Raw genomic sequence first — 24,515 nt, forward strand, 5'->3', positions numbered from 1 at the left:
CCAAAAACTCCGCGGGCTCCCCCAGGCCACCTCCTGGGGGCCGCGGGCCGGCGAGGCCTGGCCTGGCCTGGCCTTGCCCCGGCGGGCGCGGCGAGCCCCCGCCTGCCCCGAGGCCGGCCTTTTGCGGTGGGGGGCGGCGGCGACGGGGGGACCCGGGGGGGGGGAGCAGCAGCCGCCCGGCGGCGGGCAGAGCTGTGAGGGGGCCGCGGCTCCCGCCCGCCCTCCAGGGGAGCGCTGCAAAAGCGCGCGCCGCCCTCCCTCCGCCGGGCGGCGGCTTGGCCTCGCCGGCTTGCCGTAGCGGGGCTGGCGGGGGGCCGCTGCCGCCGCCGTTACCGTCCGCCTGTCTGCGGGACTTCCGTGCTGGCGGGACCGGGCCGGGCCGGGCCGCGCCGCCGCGATGGCGCAGCACGGGCCGAGCGTCACGCTGTCCCTCACGCTGCCCATCACCTGCCACATCTGCCTGGGGAAGGTAACGCCGCCGCTGCTGCCCTTCCCCCTCAGCCCCCCCCCCCCCCTCCTGCGGGCGGCCCGGTGGCCGGCGCCTGCTCGGGGGAGCTCGCCGTGGCCCGCAGCCCTGACCCCGACGGGTTTTTCTCCTCTAAGGGGCTGCGGCTCCGCGCTGGGAAGAAAGTTGGGGTGGGGGGTTCCTTCTCCAAGCGGGGTGGTCTCTTCTCCTCGGGGTGGTGGGGGGTCCCGCCTTGGGGAGGAGGGGATCCCGTCCCCGGGGGGGCCGGTCCCGGCTGGGGGCGAGGTTTGTTGCCGGCCTTGGGATGGTGGGAACCGTGTGCCATCGCGGCGGGAGCCTCCCGGGGGCCGTTAGAGGGGGCTGGGGGCCCCAGTCCCCGAGGCACCGGTCGGCCCCGCGCCGAAAGGTGGGCGTATGGCTCCCAGGGTGAAGGTTTTGAGGGTTTTTCTTCTTCGGGTATCTGTAGGAGCTGGAGTGTTTTAAAATATTAGGTGAGTGTGTGTTTGAGCGTGGTGCTGTGTCGTAGAGGACAAGCGAAACAAAGAGGGGATGTGTAACCAAGTGGATTTAAAAAGTATTGAGCAAAACCGCAGCAGTCTGGAGAAAAAGTTTCTGTTTCCTCTTTCTGACCCTTTCTCAGTCCCTTTCTCTTCTCCCTCGGGAAGCGGAGGGCTCTTGCTAGTCTGTTCTCCTCTAAAAGCCCCAGAGCTAATTTCATAGCCGTCACTAATTGCTTCTCAAATCCTTTGCTCTTTTTTTTCTTGTTTCATTGCTCTCCAAAACAAAGCAAACCTCTTAAAGCACAATAGTAATTACAAGGGAAGAAATAACCTTTTATGTTTGTACTCTGGCATTTACTGTCCGGTTTCTTTCTACCTCACGTGGCCTTTACTCCGAGACCTTTTCTGCTGGAGTGATAACAAAAGAATAGGCGCGTTTGATGTATAAAGTAGGCATAGCGCTGGTAGTGAAAGTAGTCGGACATCTCCCTTTTCTTAACTCTGGCAGAGAGTGATGCTTTTAGCAACCGTGCTTACTCATTTCTTAGCTTTTCTGTGGAAGCCGAGCAAGACTTCCTGGCTGTGGTCCTGTTACCTCTCCTTTTCTATTTATCTGTTTAATGAAAATGGAGGAGAACACAAATTTACTGTGCCTGTAATGCAGAGTGGATATTCTTGAAAAAGAGGAGAGTGAAATCAGACTGGCAGTGTATTTGCTATTTGAATCTGATCCTAGTGACTTTCTAGATTTGATAGACTTGATAGATTTGTTAGGTATTCACTCATATTTTGCTATAAAGCCACTGGGTTATTTCAAGCCACTGTTTCATACTTCCACTTCTTTTCTGGAGTTGGTCAGGAATTGATGTTCCTGAGTTTGTACTGGAAGAGATTTCCACGCTCTTCTTACTTGGTATCTTGCACTGAGATAATATATTAACATTATATAAGTGACTCTACTGGTGATATGTGTAATAAAGGTATTTAAATGCTTTCCTTTTTAGATGTCTGAAGCTGTTTAAAGTTTGCCAAAGTTGACAGCTCTGGCTTTCCTTTTTTTTAAATGTCTTTGTCTCCAGCTTGGAACTTCTTTGAAAAACTTCATCAGAAAAAGCTCTTCTCTTTTGAAGAGTAAGGTTAGAGGAAGAAAAAGTTATTTAGTTTAAATTAAGGGAAAAATCTTGCCAGTTTTGCCATATCTTGTAGGGGGGAGCAGAAAGTGTCATGGAGGGTTGACATAATACTTCTGTGGTTTGTAGCATAGGCTTCAAATTGAGGGCCCACCTTCAAATAGAAGGCCCACCCTACAATCAGAATGTACCTCTTGCTATCTCTGCAAAATTTGTAAAGGACTGGCTGCAGAATAGCAACTATTCACTGTACGTAATGGGATGAAAAGAGATATTGAAGAGAAACTCCTTCGATAATGTCAACCACTCGTTTTTAATGAAGCAGAAATCTTGGGGTGGGGACGGACACACATTAGCCCATTTTGTTAGTGTGAACAGTGTTGTAAAGTATATTGGCAAGATGTGCAAATAACCATTTATAATAAGAGTTAATTGCTTGGATAAATTTCATGTTTGTTACCTGAATGTTCTTTTAACGCAGTCTGGGTTATCTTCTAACATATCTGTATTCATAATTAGTGAGCAGATCAGAAGCCATCTGCATCACGCCATTAGGTTTACTCATCCTAGAATGACTGAAGGTCTCTCCTGTTGGTTTTGGCGTTGACAGTTTGCTTGGGCTCAGGCATGCAGTTCTGTGTGTGTTGAAACCCCCTAGGATGCCTGGGGATTCGTTCACTGGTATCAGTGTGCCTGCTTGTCCACAAGCCTGCTCCTCTGTTAGTGCTGCTTGAAGGTCCAGAAGTGCCTTCAAAGTGACATAGATGTGTACAGGATTTGATTTTGAGCTGCGTAGGAATCGCATTATGTGTGGGGAAAAATTAGGAAATGGCTTAAAATCACCTAGCTGATCAAGCCTTCCCAAATAAGCTGTAGTCTTTCTAGACATTATGGTCGATTAAGGAACTGAAACTGTGCTGTAATTCAAATGAAATGCTTTTTTAGTAATGAGTGTGTCGCGATTCCCCACCCCCCGGGCTTGCCACAGTCGGTGGCTCAGGGACTCGGTGAAGGGCAGCGGCACCCCCAGCCATTGTGTGACATTTCAATAGCGGCTTCTGCTGTTGTCCCGTGGATTGCTTTGTGTGGATCCTGAGCCAACAGAAGTAGAAACCTCAGCCCTGAAATGAAACTTGTAAAGGTGTGTAAATCAGAAGCACTGTACCCTGGAGAGCAATAAATGTGACTTACTATTTTGCTAGAGATACGGAGTAATCATTCACTTGCAAGAAGTGCGCTTCCATGTCAGGTTTGGGGTAACCGAGGGTCTCTTGCTCCCCGGGGGGGAGACCTGCACTCCTGAAATGTCTTTTCCTGTTTGGATTATTTTAAGTTATTCTGCTCTGTATCCTATCATCGCCATACATATAACTATTCTCAGGCTGCTTCTGAGGAAAAAGTATGGCCAGAGAAAAAGTTGTGTTTTTTTTTCTTCTAGCTGCTGGTGGGAAAGCTGGAGAAAGCTCTTTTTCTGGTAAAGAAAAACAGTAAATAACAAGATTTTATTTTTTTAAATAATTGAAATTGTAATATTTAAACATTTCCAAAGCATTGGTATGCTAATGCTTGCATTAATCACAAAAAAGCCTCCTTAAATAGAGCTGAAAGTGTGCAGACACTTGGAGAAATTGTTTAGTCTGTTCACACCTTCAATAACTTGAGTTTCTATTTGTGTATCGATAAACCCTTTGGCTCCCAGGACTGTCATATTGGAGGCATTAAAGATACTGTGAATCCGGTAATGTGACAAGAGGCATAGATAGTAAATTGGAGAAGAAGTTGACAGATCTGAGCCTTAATTCAGGTCTGTGTGTATTTCAGTGATAAAATGCTTGGGTTTTAGTTTGTGCAACACTGATTGTATGGGTGTGATTACTACAGGACACATCTAATCTGTTTTCCAAACTGATTTTTGGCTGTCCTTTCCAGGTGCTTGGTTCTCCCTGCCAATGTTTCATTTTTCCTTTTTAGTTTGACTACTTTACTAATAGAATGAAAGAGGAAGATCTTGGGGATGATGAGGACTTATTTTAAAGTTGAAGGAGTTCTCCTGAGCTTGGGTTTTAAGTGCAACACAGTAGACTCTAAAGTGATAGATACTGCTACTTCCGTGTCTCAAAACACGTTTCTTGGGCAAAGATAGTGGTGGAGGAAAAAGAAATAATTATTTCTAAGACCCCTAACACAGATAGTACTGTTAAGTCTTAAGAGATTTAAGAGTGTGTATTACAGTAAGCTGTAACAGAAGCTGCAGTAAGGCATAGATGTAGGGGAAAGTCTCTTTCTTCCGTATCATATTTGGTCCCTCTATGCACACTTACTTTCAAACAGGGTTTATAGTTAAATCACAAGAGAATAATGCATTGTCATTAATATTTTCTAAAAGTTTGTCTACCCTGCTGTTTTGGAAGGGGAGGGAAAGCTTCTTGAAAGGATCTGTGTCTGATTGGAATATTTAATCCTTCAGTTAGCTGCCCCATTGTTGGGTAATGACTTATTTAGTAGCAATGCATATCTAGCAGGAGGCTTGAATTAGTGATTGCTGGTTCATGTTTCTGCTCTGTGGGTTTGGCCCTTATCCTTTTTAAGGCTGATTTCCATGAAGCTGATTATGTGCAGGCTAGAGTTAATCTGTAACACTATCATTTCAGTGACACCTCTTCCAAGGCAAAGTGTTGGTTGTTGCCAGGAGCAATCCCTCATTCCCTCCTTTTGGAAATCAGTTAATGTGTGTCTTTTGGCCTCCTCCTACCTAGGGAGGCTAATGCATTTCACTGGAGTGATTGGCTGCAGTTCTTGGAGGTTGTGGGGTGAAGGAATGGTGCCTGCCACACTGTGTATTAATGAGCTCTTGGAATCAAGGACCTTAGTTTTGCAAAAATGGTTATAGCTTTGGTGCCTTAAATAGTAGGGAAGTTTGGTGTTGTGAGTCAGGAGGTCAGTCCTGCGAAACAGCAGTGTCTCTTTCCTGCAAGACCAGACTTGCACTGAGAGATGGAGTAGTGTATTTTCATATTCTGTTACCTAAAAGAGTTTTAAAGTATTCATAGTGTCTTTCTGCTTGTTTTCTTTTCTCCTCCCCCCTCCCCTTAATACTAAAAGGTCCGTCACCCAGTCATCTGTGTCAACAATCATGTCTTCTGTTCCATTTGTATTGAAGTGTGGCTGAAGAACAATAATCAGTGTCCAGCTTGCAGGATTCCCATCACGCCTGAAAATCCTTGCAAGGAAATTATAGGTAAGGACAACTTTAGGCTTTGAAATAACTTTCTGGTGTTTACTGCTGGAGGAGATTCTTTTCAGTCCAAAGATGTCTGGATATTTTTTCCTCTGTGCTTTTTTTTTTTTTACCAGCGTCTAAGGAAGATCTGACTTTAACTCTTTCCGAAAGCGTACATAATACCTACAAGGTAAAAATTCTGAAGATGATGTGTGTATTAATGGCTAGATTAGTCAAAGGCAGCAAGCACCCCGTGGCTCTAATGATTGTTTTTTTTAAATCTTGGTTGGATGGTGCCTTTAACTGGAAAGAATGCATCTCACTTGAAGTACTCTACCTATGCGTTGCAACCTGTTGACCTAAGAGAGAATAGCATTTAGCTGAGAAATAGTGTACTTAAATCCAGAATCTTGAATGAGTCTGTGGTCTTTTTTTTTTTGCTTGTTTTGTTCACCATTTCCTTCCTTTTGCTTTATTTTTAAGAAAATGTCTCTTGGCACAGAAATAAGTCAAAGTTACAACACTTGAATGAAGATCTGAACTTCCCCAGAGCTAGGAAATACTGCGATCTTTATTTGACATAAAATGTCAGCTCTGCTATTTGATTCTGAGAGAAAAATATACCTGAACAATCTCACTTTAGAAACTTACACTATCTTGTACTATGCTTGATTTCCCCCCCTGCCCCACCCTTGGCTCTGTTTTAATAGTATGGTCTTAAATAAGATAGGATTCTGTCAAGGAAAATACAAAGTTGAAAAATTCAAAAGTTGTCTTCCTGCTGTGAGGCAGGATTTTGACTTCTAAACATCACTAATAGATAATCCTGTTTAATCCATTCTGAAAATGAAAGGACTTTAAATCTCACGTGGTAGTAGACTGGTCCAATATTAGCTGTATTTGTAGTTGATAATACGAAAAACACTATAAGGTGGATTACTAGTATTGAATTGACTGAAAATAAAACAATATCAGTGTTTCTTTCATCCTGTGCTGCTTTAGGAGGAGCGAGTGAAAGTGATCCTATATTTAGTCCGACAGTCAGAAAACACCTACGTAAAACAAGGCTTGAATTGCTCCACAAAGAATACGAGGTAAGGACATGGGGAGTGTTGTGACTTTCCAGATGAACTGCAACTGTTAAATTACTGCATACAACTGGTCCTTTTGCTTTGAGTCCCGTTGTTTTTAATTTGAGTAAAGGTTCATACTGAATCTACATGAAACTCAGCTGCATTAAAATCCCACCTTCTGGCCAAGGTTACAAGAGAGCATTTGCTGGTGCTTGAAGTGATCCCGCTGAAGTCATGGTTATGTTCTTTCTATGTTACAAGTAGCCAAGTACAGCCAATTCCATAGTTGTGTAGGAATTCCACCCCCAGGTGGTATGGGAGGGTTTTCTTTATGCATATTAGGTGTTGGGGGCTTTTTGTTTTGTCTTTGATACAAACATTTCCTGAAGTAATTCCCTGTTGCTCAGGGAGACTAAATTTCTTCTTAAAGAATATTGCCTTCTGCAACCTTATGGCATAGGTTAATTTTTTTCTTCGTTGATCTATTGTTTTCTGAAAGTGAGTGAGTGCTTGGAAGTTTATCTCCACTCTCCCGCTGGAAAAATACTCTTTTAGGAACAAGGTGAAAAGGTGTTAATAAGGAATATGCTTAGTTTGTTTTCTCAGCTGTTGTTTCCTTAGTAGCAGTAGTGTGAAGACATAGCATATTTTGCAAGGAAACCTGTCTCAGGGAGGAGAATGAGAGAAAGGAAATGGACACTGTATATATCCTTAACATTGGGGAAGTAGGGGCTGTCTTTCATGACAAGCTTGCCTGTAGCTCAGCTTCTTTCATCGTCTATGAAAGGAGGAGTCAGGAAAAGAAGGTTTCCTGCCTTTCTATTGAATCAGCTCCAAAATCACAGAGATAGGCATAGGATAACATAAACCTCTTCAAAAAAACCCTTAAATTTAAAATGGTTGTTCTCATGCTGGGGCGGGGGGAAGCTTGGTTATTCATGCAAATACACCTTGGATTTATGTAAGTGCTATATATGACCTCCTTTAGTAATCTGATCTTGAGCAACTCAAGTATTTAAGTTGGTGAACAGTGTAGAAGACATGTTTTCAGGATAGATTATTTCTTTTATCCTTCTAACAACAGGCTTTTGAAGGTTTTTGCTTCTCTGTGGCTTCAGACCGATACAGCTAAGAGCTTTGTTCTTTGCATTTTGAGAGTCTTTCCTAAGATGTTGCTACTTTTGCGTAGCTGGAGCAGCCTCTTCCAGGCAGTGTTCTGTCCATTTTGAATCTTGAGACTTTCAGCATCCAAACGTGATGTTTCCGAATGATACGAGAGAAACATTCTCAAATAACAGCAAATGAGTCAGCAGAGGACGACCTTAAGAACACTCTTGATACGGGAAATCCTCCCACAGAGTGCCCTAATAATAGATTCATGTTGCTGCATGCTTTGAAGCTTTTGGTCTGCCCGCCAGTTTGTTCAAGGTCCTTTAGTGAAGGGAATCCCCTGACTACATAAAACCTTCACTATGCTTGAGTGTGCAGGTTGATTAAAATCCTGCCTAGAGCACAAAACATAAGCATACTTAGATATATGTGTAAGTGAAGGCATGCATCCGAGCTTGCCAGAGAACCCATGTTTCTAAAGTGCTGTGGGAAGTTGCCAGTATTATTTAATTAATCTTACGCATTATTTTCATTCCTGTGAATTTCTGATACCTTTAGGATGAAATAGAATCCCTGCAAAAAGAAGTGGAAGATCTGAGAGGTAAAAATCTCAGTTTACAGACACAGCTGAAATCTCTTCTGGATCCTGCAGCATCAGCTTTGTCTTGCCAAAATGAGGAAACTAGCCAGTCAGCAGATGAAGCAAGTACCAGTGGCCCAGAAACCCCAGAGGAATGGAGCAAAAAGCTGAAAGCTGCCAATGATATATATGAAAAAGTGATGGATAATGTAGAAAAGTTAAAGGAGGTAATAAATACATTTCTTCAGCTATCTTGTAGTGTAACTGTTTCGTGTTAGTTAAACGGGAGTGAGAGCTAGCATGACCTCTGGGTACTTCATAGATCCAGAAGAAAGAGGAAAAAATTGAATTCCAGTGGCTGTCGGTGTATCATAGTATTTCCATATAGCCTTTGCAAGCGTCAGGTGTTATTGCTTGTTCTAGGGAGTCTTGTATGTGACTCTTCTTCAACTCCTCTGTCACTGTATGACTGGGTAATTGGATTATAGTAGCACTTGTCACCAGTATTGATGACCAGATTTTTCAGGCTTGCAATAATCTATATAATATATCTATTTTACAACATTCAGTCGCCAAACACAGTACAGTTGGCTGAGGCAGATTTTGCACTATTGCCCTCCCTGCTAGCCGATATTTTTGGTCCAATTTGCTGAGACAGAGTAACTTGACCCTTTGACCGAAAATAGACAAGCTTTAGCATTTATGACCAGAAGATCCTTTACTGAAAACCTGCGGCTTTTTTATACGTCTGGAATGTAATATAAAAGAAAACCTGATACTGCAGAAGGAGGGGTGCAGGAGATAGTCATGTGAAAATACATCTAAATAAAAATACCTTGCAAAATCTAGCTGCGGGCGCAAGACGCATCACCTTAAACATTCAAGAAGAGTGAAATTTCAAGATTAATTTGAAAGGCAAGGTGGAAAGAACTGGACTTGCATTTATTCAAAATGCTGCCTTTATTTCTTCCGTTAACAATCCTGCGTTGCCTCCTGCAAAACTGAAGTGTTAGGTGTTTAGGACTTTTTTCCTTTGTAAGCATTAATAGTGTTTACACTTTTCCTGTGCTACAGACTCAGAGGCCCACGTTACACTGTTCTGCCATTCTGTTATTGTTAATGGGACACTACTAGATTTGCCTCTGTGTGGTCTAAAGCAAATTGTGGCCCTGATTGGACTGTGTGATAAACACTAAAAGGAATAAACTGAGTTTCCAAAATTAGCTTTTTCAATAACTTGGCTAGACTCAGACTTCAACTTTACAGGCTGGGACACATCTTCTGCCCTCTTAAGAGGATCCCAGGAGCTTCAGAGTCACTTGTAGTTGGCAAAAGGGGATTCGCAGCAAGGAGTTCTTGTCTGCCTATTTTTTTTGTTTGGTGGGTTTTTTTCCCCATAAAGTTAAACTGTACTGCCTCTTTTTTTGTGGTGACTAAGGTTTTTAACTTTTCCCCTAGGAAAGTAAAAAGAATAGAGCAGGGACTGAGGGAGAGGTGTGTTTGGGTTTTTTTTTCAATATAACTTCAGCCTTAGCAAGAAAAAAGTTTTAAGTTTATGGAGTCTCTGAATTTGGTTAAGGGTTAGGTACAAATAGAGGTTTAGATGGGGTTTAGGGACCAAGTCTTAAACGGTGATCCAGGCACTCTCTTCCCATCTGGTCCCTGTTCAACAGCTGCTCAATTCCAGGAGTACCTAAAATCACTTGGCTCTTCTTTTAGACCTTGTTTCACTTCTGAGCATGCACTGACCAACCCCAGTCTGAACAGCAAGACCTTTCCCATGTATACCAGAAACCTTATCCCCTGAAGTACCTGACCCAGGAGCTTCAACCACCCGTCGCTTCCCAGTGAGACAGCATCCCTCAGAAAATGTGGTTGCCATCACTTTCTTTTTAAAACCAGACTGTCAGAAAATAGGAAACACCTTTATCATTTAATGTCCTAGAGCAGAGACTCCCAAAGTAGGCATTGTGACTTTGAGTGGAGTCATAACGAGTATGGAAGTGGTGATACAAACCCAGTAGTAGAAATACTAGACAAAGTACACTCATTAATAATGCAGTTACATGAACTCATTAATCTAGACGTGCTGCAAGTGGGGATCCCTTGCAGATTACTGGCTTGGAGGGTAGAGCACTCTCTGGAAGAAGGACACCAAAGAGGTTCAGTCCTGCCTTGCCATGTGCCAGGTGGATGCCCTACCTACCAACTCTACGCAAGTCATGCAATTTCATGCAATTTCCTATTTGATTGTGTGGCTGGGGGAACTGTGTCTCTGGAAAGAGAGAAAGGTCTTGGACTTGTTGTCAACTGATTTGATGCTCCTTTGGAAGTGAGGTGTCCTGGATTCTTACTCATTGCTTTCAGGATAGTTTTTTGTGCTTTTATTTTTTAAATACCAAATAGTTGACACTCAGGCACCCAAGCCTGGGCTCACCCTTCCTATTCCTTCTTTACCAGAAGTCTCTATTCCTTCTGCCCCTAGGAATATTGTGGTGTTTGGGGGGGATAGTGAGGGGGGTGTTTATTTTTTTTCTGCTTCATTCCCCCTACCCCCAACTGTCTTAGCCTCACCTGGAGAGGTTGCCGGGGATATTTGTATAAGTATTTAGAATTTTCTGCTTCTCTTCTTGCACTGTTTGATTATGAAAAAGTACGTTTCACTCCTAAGCCCAGTTGCATAGCTCCTTCTTTGGATCGAACTCTAGATCATACTTTTATTAAGCAGTGGAAGCGTCATCTAATTGAGGCTATGAATTACGAGTCCTGGACTGGTGGTGCTGTTTTCAGCATACGGAGATTGAGCAGACTATGAAGTGCAAAGACTATTTTCTACTTGTTAGGATGGTGGCATTCATTGTTCTGAACACGGCAGCAGGAAAACTTCTCTTTATATGAAGTATCTTGTTAACAAGGGTGTCCGCTGAACTGAGAAGAAGGAATTGACCTCAATTCAAGGAGTAAGAAGGGTTGTGAATCAGGAGTCTTAATCACAACGTCCTGGAAGAATGTGAAGACTGCAAATAGCTTGTTGTAATGGATTTACATCCATAGGATAACTATGCTTTAAAAACAACAAGCCAAAAAAACCAAAGTAATCTTACTCTAATATGGAATGGGGGAAGCTGTTCAACACCAGTTTTGCTGATACCTGCACATTGTAATGTTAATGTACTTAACGTATTTAGTCATGTGGAAAAAAAAAACATGGAATTGCCATTAGTACATCTCCTTAATGACTTTCTGTACTAACTAACATAGCTGTGTTTATTTCCCTAGATAGGACACTTGCGATGTATTTTGGGAATATGAATAAAAAATGTTCGCTATTCAGTTTTGCAAGCCATTTCCCATGGTGATTTTTTAAGTGGTGTCCCTGTCTGAAGGCTGTTCCTGCCTTCACGTTGCTAGTTCTGTCTCTTTAAAAAGGAGAAACAGCTTGTCCTATAAATATTAGAAGTCATTTCTGTTTTACTGTATACTTATTTTTTTTCCTTTTCTTTTCCTTAGGCAAATAAGAAACTGAGCATGGAAAACAATAGCCTTTTAAGAGAGAATTTGCGACTAAAAGCTGAAGTTGATAGTAGATCACCCCAAAAGTATGTGAATATTTTAAAAGCTACCATATTTTATTTATAGACTGTTTAACTGTTGTAGGACTTTAACCAAACTGTGGTGGTGTACATGGTGTTGCATATATGTCTCCAGGTAGACTTTGGAATTTTTATCCTCATAGACTTGGGTGACAAATGCAACTTAGTATAGCAGCGAGTCTACAGTGAAGGAATGTGACATGACTACAAGTGCTATTCCTTGCATTATCTGGCCAATATTGAAGCACTGAATTTATTAGTTGAATTCTACAGTTAACTTATTTTTGTTATTGGGAAATTTCTAAATCTGGTATGTGGTCAAAGTAGAAGGTCTGTTACTGAGTGCAGAGGTTCTGGTTGTTTGTTTTGTTTTTCCTTTTGCTGCCTTCAGGGTTTGTTCTGTGGACTTAGGCTCCCTATTCAAGGAAAGTCCCTGATAGCTTTGTGTCTGGGCAAGATACGTAGAATCGAGCTTCTGCAGCATGAGAACATCATTCTTAGAACTGACACCTGTGTTTAATACTCTGTCTTAAACAGTTAAAACATCAATGACAATGACCTCAAAAAGCAGAAGCTTTGCCATACTGATTACAGCTGTGTGCTAAGGTACCTCTCCTTGGAAGTACTTTGTGAAGTAATATGTTCGTATTTTTAAAGTTGTGTTCCTTCTTTCATTGGTTTTCTTCCTTTTTTCTCTCATCGGTTTAGAACTTAGAAAGCTAAGAGCAGCATTGGCTGAAGGTTTATATGGTGCTTTTGAGGAAGAGGGTTGAGGGGCACCTCTGTAACGTGTGAAGAGAGCTCTCTGGATTTTGTTCGAGTTCACAACTTGCTTGCTGGGAGATGAAATTCATCCTTATAGAGAGCTTGTTTGCCAGACTGCTTGTCATTCAATACCACAGGAAGGAAGATGCGTGATCCTTGTGCTATGCTGTTAATGGCATAAAAGTATATTCTGCCTTGAAGTCCCCTAACAAGGGAGATAGAGCCCTGTTTAAGGTCTTGGCAATGGAGAGGGCTTTAATGGCATGCCATATCTTTTCCCATAAGATTCGAGAGTGAAACTTGAAAATTAAATAGATATAAATAAATTAATCCTAGAAAAGAAGAGCTAGAAGAGACCAGATCATTTAACTTGATTCCTTTACCGATGTCAGGTAAACTCCCCAATGGTGAGAATTTCTGTTTCTTCTAGCTTGTGCATGCTTCACCATCCTGTTGGTCAGGAAAATTAGATATCGGGGGGGGGGGTTTGAAGAATTAACCTTTGTTGCAAGCTGATTATTTTCCCATCTTTTGCTAGTGTGGCCTAAAACAATAGCCAGTCACTTTCTTCTTTAGAAGCACAGATATACACAAATGTTACTAGAAATTGGACAGTGTCAAGGTCTGTTTTGCAACCCAGATGCCAAGCTAGGTTGGCCTGTCCGTTTCTCCACTAAACTATTTTTTCAGTCTCCAGAACAAATAGTCACATCCTGTTGGGAATGGTCTTTGGCCCGTGCTAACTCTAGAACTATGCATGGGAATTGAGCACAAGTTGAATCAGACTTAAGCTGGACCAGGAACAGTTCAAACACTTCAGGAGTGTAGACAGTTGCATGTCTGTACCCTGCTCCTGTTATCTTCAGCTTTGGTTTTACTTTGAGCCCAGTGGTGTACTACAAGAATTTAAGTATATGCGAGGAAAAATTTGTCCTGGAAGAAACCCTTCAGCACCTTAAATTTAGCAATTTTGATTCACCCTACCTATACCCATTCAGTCCTAGTCATGTCTTCTAGACTGAATTCGTCCAGTTCTTCTAGATAAGTGTGACTTAAGAAGTAAACTTCTGATTTACTTGGTTTTGCTGTACTCTTAGGGCTCTCCAGTGTCTATGGTTTTCTGAAGCAATAACGCTTAGAACTGGGTACTAGATTCCAGATGAAGCCTCAGTAGCACCAGGTAGAGCAGAAAAACCGTCTTGTGTCTTGCTACAACATCTTATATTGATATCTTGTAATACTCTTTTCATTGCTTCCTTTTACCTGGCACTTCTAGCACGAACGGCCAGTACCAGTTCTGCTAAATAGCTACTTAGAAAGTTACCTTCCTACCTCATTTTGCATTTGTGCTGCTAATGTCCCCTTCCAAAGTGTGGGACTTTACCCATTTATTGGCTTTCTTCAGGTTGATGTTTTGATGCAGACGTCAAACTTAAAACAATTCTTTTGAATTCCAGTCGTGTCCTTCAGGTGGTAGGAAGTCTTTCCCGTCTTCGTGTTGTTAGCAGATTTTATAAATTAACTTTCACCCTTGTAGTCATTAGTCTGGTCAATATCTAGACCAGACCTAACATCAAGACATTTTTTAAACGTTCTTCCAGTTCTGATGGCAATATCTAATACCTATTTTAGATATAACATAGATAATATCTAAAAGGACTTTCAGCTAGGCTTCACACATTGAACAGGGGTTGCAATAGCTGTTTTCTTACCTTGCTTATGAAATCAGAATTGAAGGCATAAGCATCAGAGCCCGACAACGTCACTATAATTAAACTTTTCGGTGCAGGTACACTGATTTGCCAGTACAGTTGTTTCAGTATACTTCATTCAGAATTGTTCAGAAGGTAATTTTTGGACAAAGTTTCTGAATGGCTCTCTAGTGCAATTTAAAATAGCTACCGGATTGGATCTTTGTAATTCAGTGTCACCACTGTTGTTTCATTTGTCATATATTTCTTAGCTTCAGAACGTCAGGTATGGATTCATGCTTAAACAACTGGCTAGGTAACTAACTAAAACTTGTTATCAAATTATTTTTGAAAGGATTTGTCAGTATTCAGTCCCCTTATCCCAAATGTAGTTCATTTTGTGCATAATGACAGTGGAGCTAAATATCACAACCTAAATTACTTTAGTAGGCTTTGCTTTATAGCAAAGGAAACAGTGATGGCAGGTGAATGATCCCTTTGTAACATAGACTCTACCTCTGACATCACAGGAAAAATACAATTAGCCTTCTTCAGTGGTCAATAAAAAACTTTCCTTTTATCATAGTTTTGAATTGTTTTTTCTCTATTCGTATCCATTAAAACCTGCTGAAAAATGTCGTGTACGTCAATAAAATTGACATTGCAGCCATGTCAGGGATTTTTACACAATTTTTTAATTGATGATGTTGATTGATTAGATTTTTTTTTTTTTAAATGAAATACTTTTTGAGAATAGACCTTCACCAGAATACCATACCATCATATAGTTGGGACATAGGTCTGAAAAGCAAATAGAGGTAAGTTTCTTGCTCTGATTCTTACCAAAGACCTGTGTTAGTCTCCCATTTCTCAGGCAAATCAGACTGAGCGTTTGCTGGTTGTTGCTTGCTCTTCATTTGCTCTTTTTCCCGAGTAATTTTCAGTGACTTCCATTTTCCTGATACAGAACAGGAAAACTTCTAAAACTTAAGTTTTGCAGGATGATAAAGCCCTATTACTTCCAGCTCTACTTAAAAAAGAAAACTGTTAGGTCTATTGGCAAGGCACAATGGATCTAAAAGCATTTTTGGCAAAGGGATGTTTGCTTTTTACCTGAAGGAAAATAACTAGCAAGTCCATCTACTCCAGGGTAGAGTGTATTTTATGAATGGTTAGATTCAAATTAGCTTGAACCAGACTTCTAGGCTTCCTAGGAGTCTTTTCCCTAAATATTTAATTTCTTCTGCCAGTTAAAATCCCAGTCTGAAAAACTATCTGTAACATGCAGAAAATTGTTGCATTATCTCTTTTCTCTGGTTTTGTGAGTTGTTTTATTGTTGTTGTTTTGGGTTTTTTTTTTCCCCTTTCTGCAGTTTTATTGTTAATCTTGTCTAGATTTGTGACTTCAGATACCTGCACACTGAATTCTAAGGCTGTTGACTTTCTAGGTCATTCTGTACAACATTCAATTTTTATCTAACTCAAATATTCCCACTCACACCAGACTGTTTAATTCAGCCTGCATTTCACTGAGCCTACAAATAGGCTTCTGGTAACCTGTGTCCATGGTGCAGAGGGTAAGAACGCTGCTATCTTCCTTGATAGAAAACTGGGCTTCTTTCTCACCTCCCTGCAAACTTGCTTGCACAGAGGAGTGGCCATCTTCAAAGACCAGCTGCAGTGTGGCCTTAAAAGTAAATAGGAGAAAATGCCTTCAAAACAACTTTGAGTTCTTGAGTCATAGCTTTAAACCCTGAGGAAGCACCCATTCCAGGTGTGAAGATCTAAACCTTAAGCAGATGGGTAAGGACATTCAGATGTCACTGCTTGGTTTTGTGGGTTTTCTGGTGGTTTTTTTGTAGTAATTCTGAAGTAATGCTTTCTGGCTCATGCTATTCACCGACCTCGGGTATAATCTGGCTTTCCTACATGGAAGACCAATGCTGCTTCACTGAAAGATGTTAAAAAAAAATGCTTGGAAAGGCTTTGCACATTTATCTGAATTCACCCAATTCCCTAAGCGAAAGGAGAAGCTCTTTTCAAAGAAGGTACCTTGGCTGTTCTTCTGTTCAAATCCTGCTGCTCTGTAGTCATCCAACAAACAGTAAAGCTTAGCCTTACTCATGTGATGTGAAGGAGTTTGATTTCCCTGATGCTCAGGAGAGATTTCATGAGGAAGGCCATGCGTCTTCAGATTGGTTTGTACTCTGTGAACTGTGCGATGGAGGGGATTTACTGCTCGGTATTGGCTTATATTGAAAGTAACTTGTTCTTTTACAAGCTTAGAAAATTAGCTATAGCAAGTGTTTCTACTGCTTCGTTCAAGAAGGAGCCATTGTACACTTTCTTCTGTCAGCCAGCCTGGTCTGCAGAGTGGAAAGCAGTAGTAGGTTATACCCAGTACTTTTTCTTCAGTGGAACCAAATTCCATTACTGAATCTTCCCCCCCCCCCCCCCCCCCCCCCCCCGGCTTCAGATCTTAAATAGAGCAACATGCTTGAGGTATATCTCTCGACTTTTGTTTTTTTTCTTGCTTGCTAGGAAAAGGCCCCCATCTGACAGTAACTGTTTGTTTTTTCTTCTTAAACATGCCTATGCAAATATGACAGACTTTTAAGGCAATTGTGTATAACCTGGGATATTGTCAAGATGTTGCTGCAGATCACCTTTCATAGTTGATGTAGAGGATGATTGCAGAACTCTGTCTCATCCAGCTGCATCTGGTGTATGATATCACAGAAGGGCTGTAGGAACTAGTAGGGCTTTCAGCTGTTTTGTTCTTGGATTCCCTACCTCTTTCTGCCCATCTAACTGCAGAACCCAAGCAAAAATGTTTATCTAAATCATGAGACGGGGTTTGGTTGTGCACTCTGGCATTGCCCTGGTCTCAAACTGTGACAAGCCCTGACTGCATATTGTCGTTTCGCACTTCTCACCCTTTGTGTTTCCTTTGGAGGATGGATCATGTTCACGTATCTGAGCCGCAGGGCGATCTGCAGTCTGGGCCATCAGGTGATTAGAACTGGAGAGTCATCTTTCATGGCATTCTTGCAGCCCCAGTCTTCTGTAAATGGTTATACAGGAAAACTATTTGCTGCAGCTGCTTGCTATCCACAAAGAGAAATGTTTGTATGAGTCTGTGTGGTTTTAAACTGGGTTGATATGAGTTAAGGGCTCAACTAGACAGACCTGCTGCAGCCAGTGGTCACTGATGTGTGAAAATAAAACCCTAAAGCTGAATTTGCAGAACTGATAGATAAGAAGAGAAGAAACAACTGAAGAAATTTGTTCTCTTGTGGGTGAGAGACTATTAAACTTCCCAAACAGTTTCTAAATGGACATCTTCAGGAGTACTCGAACATAACTGAGGGAGCAGTTGTGGAATAAAATAATGTGAAAGAGGGTTACTCAAACATTATAGCTATAATGTTAGTTCTTCTTGCTCACTGTAGATGAGAGCTGACTGCAGCTTTTTGATTGGTGTCAAGTTAGAATAGTGCTGGGACAAGAAGAAAGACTCTGAGGAAAGGTCCTGAAATATGGAGTTCAAGTGCTCATCTAGACATCCAGTGTCACCTCAGACACTACAACATATCCAGTACATCTGCCCGGGGCTGGCAGCTGTGATACAGGACCTATAGGAGAGCTGTATCCTTCCGGAGTGATAGCTGGAGGCCAGCAGTCATGTAAAAGACCTTAGGCCATCTAAAATGGCCCTAGGTGTCTGTGTTGAAGGATCCAAATCCCACCTGAAATGTCTTTCTTTTCACTTTATGAATGACCACTAGTTTCTCTGGGCTTTCAGCTTTCTGTAGAGAGGATGTACTTGAAGCAAATGCGGTGAGATACAAACTCATTGTTTAAGTGATACAACTAAAGAACAAGACCCTAACACTGAAAAGACTTTGTCCATGCGTGAGGATATGAAAAGTGCTCTTTACCACATGTATACTGAATACCTTAACTTCTACTGAAGAATGTATCAAATTGTTACCAAGTGTGAAATGGTTCAGATACTTCAGGAAAAATAATTTATCTAGAGTGTCAGGCCAAACTTTAATTTATTTTCATGTAACTGTACTGCATTCTATTATTATCATCAGACCATAACTTTTTGGCTATGGCACAGCTCACTGTACATCTGAAGGGAAAAGAAGAGGAGATCTCTTAGGAGAGTGGCTTGGTTTGGGGAGATGGGTAGGGTTGTGGTTTCTTTAACCAAAATATGTGTGTCTTTTAAACTGTCTGCTGACCTGCCAGATCAGTCACTATGTCATGCTCTGGTCTGGAGTAACTGGTTTAAATATGTGCGCTGTAATATGGCTGTCTTTAAAAATCCATGTCCGTGAAAATTTGGGAAATAAATGCATGCAAGTCTCAAAGCAGGAGCAGAAAGCAACTACTGTTCTGGTGCTTAACTGCAGAGGTAACTGTTTCTAGGCAGCACGTCAGATGCTCCATTTCTGAAAACCAAAATTCCCAAGCACGTCCCTCTACAACAATTAACATATTAGTGATGCTGTTTGGCTTTGAACAACATACTGAGTTGTTTTTTTTTTTTTTAACCTGAGGACACTTGTTATAAAAGTTGCACTTGAGAATACAGTGCTTCTTCCTCATAAGCACATCTCAGGCTGTCACTAATGTTATTTGCATTAAATAAACATATTACACCATTCTTCCATTAAAAAGGAATTGCCAGGTATGCATATAAATGTAAACATGTTTAATTTTTATATCAAAGTGTCCGTTACAGCAGACCCCAGAAAATTTTGCTTATTTTACATAAGCTTTTTTCCCCATCTCTCATTTGGCTACTAAGCTAAATTGTATTTTTGCATCATTTTTATATCCTTTATTAAACAGTGTAAGGTTTGCTTCTGTAAGGCTGTGTGAACAGGTCTGTTAGAGAAAGGCAAAATAAATACTTTTGAATCGCCCTAGGAAGCAGGAAGGGTCCTACTTGGGCCCTGCTGTACTCCAGTGGCTCCTTCGGTATTTTAAACCGAAATCTGAGTTCCTTTTACTGAAGGAGGGAATAAGCCAAAATGTGTTGTATATGAGGATGCTTATTTCATTGTAACACCCTTCATCTGAAAATATAATTGAAACATTGCTGAGCTGTCTGTGGTTCTGCTTTTATCTAGTTTCATAGAGGAGAGGGAGGAAGTCTTGTGCACCTTTCTCCCATTTCACTCTTGTGTGCAACCAGAAATGGAGAAACTGCTATAATCAATTGAGAAAACTTGTTACCCGTAGAGTAAGCAAATAAAAAATGGTCTGTCTTCATTTTTATGAAGACAAAGGTAATTGGGTAGAGGTAATGCGGAGGTGGGAGGGTACTTCCCTCGACAGAATTCCAATTCAGCCAGCTTCCTTTAGTGGGAAAAAAATCTTCCTAAGTGAACACTCCTATTCTAAATATAAAACTACTACCTTGCCATTGCGTGTCTACAGAGCAGTGAGTGGCAAATACCAAAACTGTGTGGAGCTTAGGCTGATCTGATTTAAAAAGCGGTCTAGTAGCAGTTCTGTGAAAGAACTGACTTAGACTGTTGTGTGAATCTTCCCCACCACTGAACCATCTACAACAAAATCTTTGAAGTCCTTTAAATATGCAGATGCAGTTGAACAGTGAAATATGTCAGTAGATCTGGTCTCTCATGCCCAACTTGTTTGGGGCTTGTGATACCCCTTATTCCTTTCCCCGACTGCCCACTTAACTGTATTGCAGTTGTCAGCATAGAGCAGTTTCCTGCTGCTTTGGGCTCAGGAATTGAAGAAACAAAATACAGTTCGGTTCTTTGCTGGAAATACGTGCACGGATTCATGGATATTTTGCCAGCATCATCGCAGGCCACAGATAGACCACCTTCAGACCTCACTCGTCTAAGGGTTGCAGTGGGAGCATTTTGCGAAGGGGTGAGGGGATGGAATGGGGAAAATGGAACGGGAATTCCCTGTGACTCTGAAAGATGCTGAAGGAGGGACAGACAGACAGTCAAAGAAACAGGGTGGAAATTCCAGGCAGTGTTTGTGCTGGAAGAGTGAACGTAAACTTGTGCTGTAACATGGAGCTGCAAGATGGAAAGTGGAGATTAGTGTAAGCCCATATACAGAATTGTCATTTCTTTGTGATATAAAACCTTATGTGTCAGAGTCGTAGGGTGGCTGCAGGTCCTTCCCTGCTTCCTAATGATACCAGAATTTTAATTGTTTCTTTCTGTAAATTGAAAGCCTTGGATGGAGCAGGGAATTCCCTGGTGCCCACCTGTCAGTGATAGGTTAGAATTAGTCAGGGCATACAGTTGAAACCTTCACCTGCCCTCTGGGGAAGGTCAGTCTTGAAAGCTGGTGGAGGATGGGCGGAAGGCAAGTCCGTATCTTGGCAGTTGAAAATGTGCTCAAGCTGGAACCCCCACGAACACACAACTTTCACAAACCACAAGTGGCAGGTTTTTTGTATTGGAGTCAAGGAAGAAATTAGATTGTTCCGGTTGTAAAGCTCAAAAAAACAAGTAGCTTTAAAGTAAGTGGAAGTACCATCCACGCGATGGCCGAGGAAAAGCTGTATATCTAACAGGAACATAATTGAAATGGCCTATATAAGTATTTAAACCACCTCAAAGGAATATTGCAATTTCTGAATTTCATATTGGCATTTTATATTTGACAAGGTGACATTGTGTAAAAAATGTATTGTAAAACACTGCTGTACTGTAGGAAAATGATTGAATGTAAATATTTCAAGATGTGGACCACTGTTCAAATGTTATCATAAATCTTTGCCATTGTTTTAGGGGATAATTCTTCATGCATATTTGAGTTGAATTGATAGAACCAGCCCCTGAAAGGGTAATCTGCTTGTTATTACCTTACTACCACTAATAGTTTAATTTTGGCTTTTCAGGTATTCACCTCCACCTGGACTTTACATATGATGATTTATTCTTTTTCGTAACTAGCAGAGAAAAGTTCTGACTTGTGTTTTCAAATTAACGCAATGTTTAATAGCTTTGTTCTTTTGTGAAACGAGCTCGCAAAGCACTACGAGAATGTCTTTTTCCAGCTTAATATTTTCTTTCTTTTTTACTTCTTGCAGGTTTGGTAGGTTTACAGTAGCTGCACTTCAGTCCAAAGTAGAACAAAGTGAACGTGAAATGAACCGTCTAAAAAAGGCACTGGAAAGAAGTGATAAATACATAGAAGAAATGGAGTGTCAGCTTTTACAGCTGAAAAATGCAGGCGAAGGAACCCAGACAGCGAGTGCTGTTAGCGAGAGAGTGGTTTCCACAGATGCTAAAGGAGCTGAGAGCAGTGAAGATACAACATGTTTGAAAACCCAAGTTGAGGAGAAAAAAGCTTTGACTACCAGTCAAAGTCCTGACAGCCTCGAACAGCTGACAAGTGGTGGAACTTGTTTAAGCTCTTCTAGTCAAGATGGTTCAAATGGCTCAAATACCCAGTGTGCCCCAAAGAAAGAACTATTTCCAGGTTGTCAGGGGGTTCTCCTGGATGAAAATACTACAAATATGGATGCCTGCTTAGAAGAGCAGTGGAATAAAATGGAGGAATGTACCCCATATAAGGATGAAGAACTTTATGATCTTCCACCACCGTGCACTCCTTTTCTGTCTCTCAGTCGCCTTCAGTTGAACACTCCTGATGGAAAAGAAAATGCAAGGAAACCATCAACATTCCTGAGAAAACTGAAATTTGAAGAGTTTTGCGACACTTCAGATGATTGCAGCAAAGATTCTCCAGAGCACAGCACAAGCAGCTGTAATAGGGAAAAGAAGCTAAACTGTTTTGCTACAGGAAAATCAGGTTTTTGGGGGACCTGCCCAACAAATTTTGCTGAGAACTTAGATTTTGATGAATCGGAGCGAAATTCGGTAGCTGGTCAGTCAGATGAGACATCAGCAAAGTCCAGTGATAAAACAAGTTCTTGCTTACCTAAGAGGTTACATACTCTCTGCTCTTCCGAAATGAATCGCACAAGAACCTCCAGTGAGGCATCTATGGATGCTGCCTACCTCGATAAAATTTCCGAGTTGGACTCAATGATGTCCGAATCAGACAACAGCAAGAGTCCATGCTACAATTTCAAGTCCTCCGATCTTGATAATTCTTCAAAGTCAACAGAGTGTTCTAAGCTTCTGAATGAAACGGAGAAGAAACTGGAAGAGATGAATGAGGAACAGAGTATGAAGTGTCCAGAGACAAGCGATCCAGCAGTTGACAGAACTGGCTGGAAACCTGCTATGTTTTCCATCCTCTCCCCATCTGAGCTAGATATGAATGACCACTTTCCGCTGTTTACAGGCCAAAACATAGTGGCTAGTGATACCAAACCTCCAAACTGTTTATTTCAAAGAGACTTTTCCCAGAGTTTACTATTCAGCAACTCACAAAGGTTGTTTGAGGAACAAAAGTTCGGTTCCTGCTTTTTAAAGATGTCATCTGACCTGCACAATCAGCTTAATCCTCCTTGGGTGTCTTCCTTTATAGCTGAAAGGAAAAATAAAAATGTCAGTCAGTCGACCAAGAGGAAAATTCAAAGCAGCCTTTCCAGTGCTAGTCCGTCGAAAACCACCAAAAACTGACTTGGCTTGGAAATCGAACGTGACTCAAAGTCGTCAACCTGCAAATGTTTAATATTTACAGGTGAACTTAATTTTTAATGACTTCCATGCAATCTGATCCTGTCTTTTTCGACTATGTGAAAACTGAACATTCCCTTGCCCGTTACAAGCTCTTTCCTAGGGAAGAACCATTCCAGATTCTTTTCTTTGGCTGGGCATTTTGTTTACTTGGGGGTTTGGGTGGGTTTTTTACGTTTTCAGGTTACATGATCTTCCAGCTGTGAGCACAGCTAATGGCTCCCTTGAACAGGACGGTTTTAAGCGGTCTTGCCAAATCGGTCGTTTTATGTAAGAATTTGTTTTAAAGGTTACGTTTCCCATTCCTAACGATTACGTTTTGTGCATGTAAGGCAGCTACTGGCTATATATCCTATGGATTCATGAAATTGCTATAAAACAATGTCAGTTTTGCCATAAAACTTGCCTCCCAGATGAAATGCTGCTGCTTGGACTGTTTCGTAGCACTGTACTGTATTGAAACTCTTGTTTTAAGTGGGTGTAAGGTAGCAGCCTCTTTTCAGGATTACAGCACTTCAGTTAGAAAACATCTCTTCAACACTGCAAACATGGCTTGTTTGGGTTTTTTTTGAAGTTAAGCACAATTTTTAATTTCATTCTCAAAAAGCATTGTTATTCTAGATGTGTTCAGGATGCCTGTATAGACCATAAAAATGGGTTTGTATGCTAATGACTTGTTTACCTAATGTGCACTGAACATTTTACATTAATACTGTACCATTTTACATTAATACTGCATGCTTTTCTATGTGAATTGAATAAAACATGTTATAAGCACTGTAATCCTTGGTGTCGCCTCAAATATTGAATTAGCAAAAAGAGAGTGGGGAAACTTCTTTTTTTTTTCATAATTTGGAAGATATCTAAGTTTTGTAAAACTTAAATGTGAGCTTATTCACAAAAAAAAAAATCAAATCTCCCTTCCTCCTCCTTGTTAGACGTATTACCATTCTAGTGTCAGCATCGATACAGTTGATGGAAATGGCTTTCGGCCTCTCTGGAGGTGACTCTTCCATAAAGTATTGCATAGGTCAACACAATGTGATGGCCTACTACAGGCAGGAGACCTAATTAAGCAGCAGAGCAAAATTGGTTTCTTTGCATTATTGTGTTTAAGGTTTTTTTAAGGGCATATTTAATAGTAAGATGCAGGTTTTTCTTTCTATATAGGCCTCTGATGGCATTTCTTACGAACAGGCATCCTTGCTTCATCAATACCTACGATACGAAAAATCCATACGCTGCGTTTCGTCCCTTTGAAAAGAGGGATAACCACTTGGAAAATTTCAATAGTCTGGCTCATCTTTTGTAAAGCGAAGTCCTGCAGGCGGTTTGAACAAGAACTACATTTCACATGTGTGCATGCATTCGTGCAGTTGGTGTGTTCATTCTTTTCTTTTTTGAGAAACAGCTTTACCAAAAACTCACCGTTCAAGCCATACGTGCACGGACCCTTTCCTGGTGACAGGCAGGATGGCATTGTGCTTTCATATACCGCTTTCAGTATACCACCTGAATTTTAGTCTTTACAGAAAAATCTAGTCATTCAGTTTTAACATTTTTCAGAACTTGGGGGGCTGGCAAAACCATCTGGACATGAGCTCCTACTTCATTTGACTAGTTTTACTAATAAGTCATAAAATGCTGCCTTGATTTAACCCTTTGGGAGGAGAGGCAAGGGCTTCTCAAATACATCTCTAATACTTTCTTAAAACATCCTTGTA

At 41.3% G+C, this 24,515-nt stretch overlaps 1 protein-coding gene across 2 annotated transcripts; it reads left to right on the forward strand.

Moving 5' to 3' along the window:
- The first annotated feature begins 357 nt into the window (after nt 1–357).
- OBI1 (ORC ubiquitin ligase 1) lies at nt 358–23,568 on the forward strand. 2 transcript variants are annotated; one of them, XM_076362356.1, is made up of 6 exons: nt 358–469; nt 5,199–5,334; nt 6,292–6,410; nt 8,058–8,306; nt 11,590–11,678; nt 21,231–23,568. In XM_076362356.1, exons 1-6 carry the CDS (start codon nt 398–400, stop codon nt 22,732–22,734), a joined length of 2,169 nt encoding a protein of 722 aa, XP_076218471.1. In that variant the 5' UTR covers nt 358–397; the 3' UTR covers nt 22,735–23,568. The 2 variants fall into 2 exon arrangements, with proteins under 2 accessions (XP_076218471.1, XP_076218479.1); XM_076362364.1 differs by having other exon boundaries at nt 6,319–6,410.
- The last annotated feature ends 947 nt before the right edge of the window (nt 23,569–24,515 follow it).

This window comes from Aptenodytes patagonicus, chromosome 1, assembly GCF_965638725.1.
Source record: "Aptenodytes patagonicus chromosome 1, bAptPat1.pri.cur, whole genome shotgun sequence".
Lineage (NCBI taxonomy): Eukaryota > Metazoa > Chordata > Aves > Sphenisciformes > Spheniscidae > Aptenodytes > Aptenodytes patagonicus.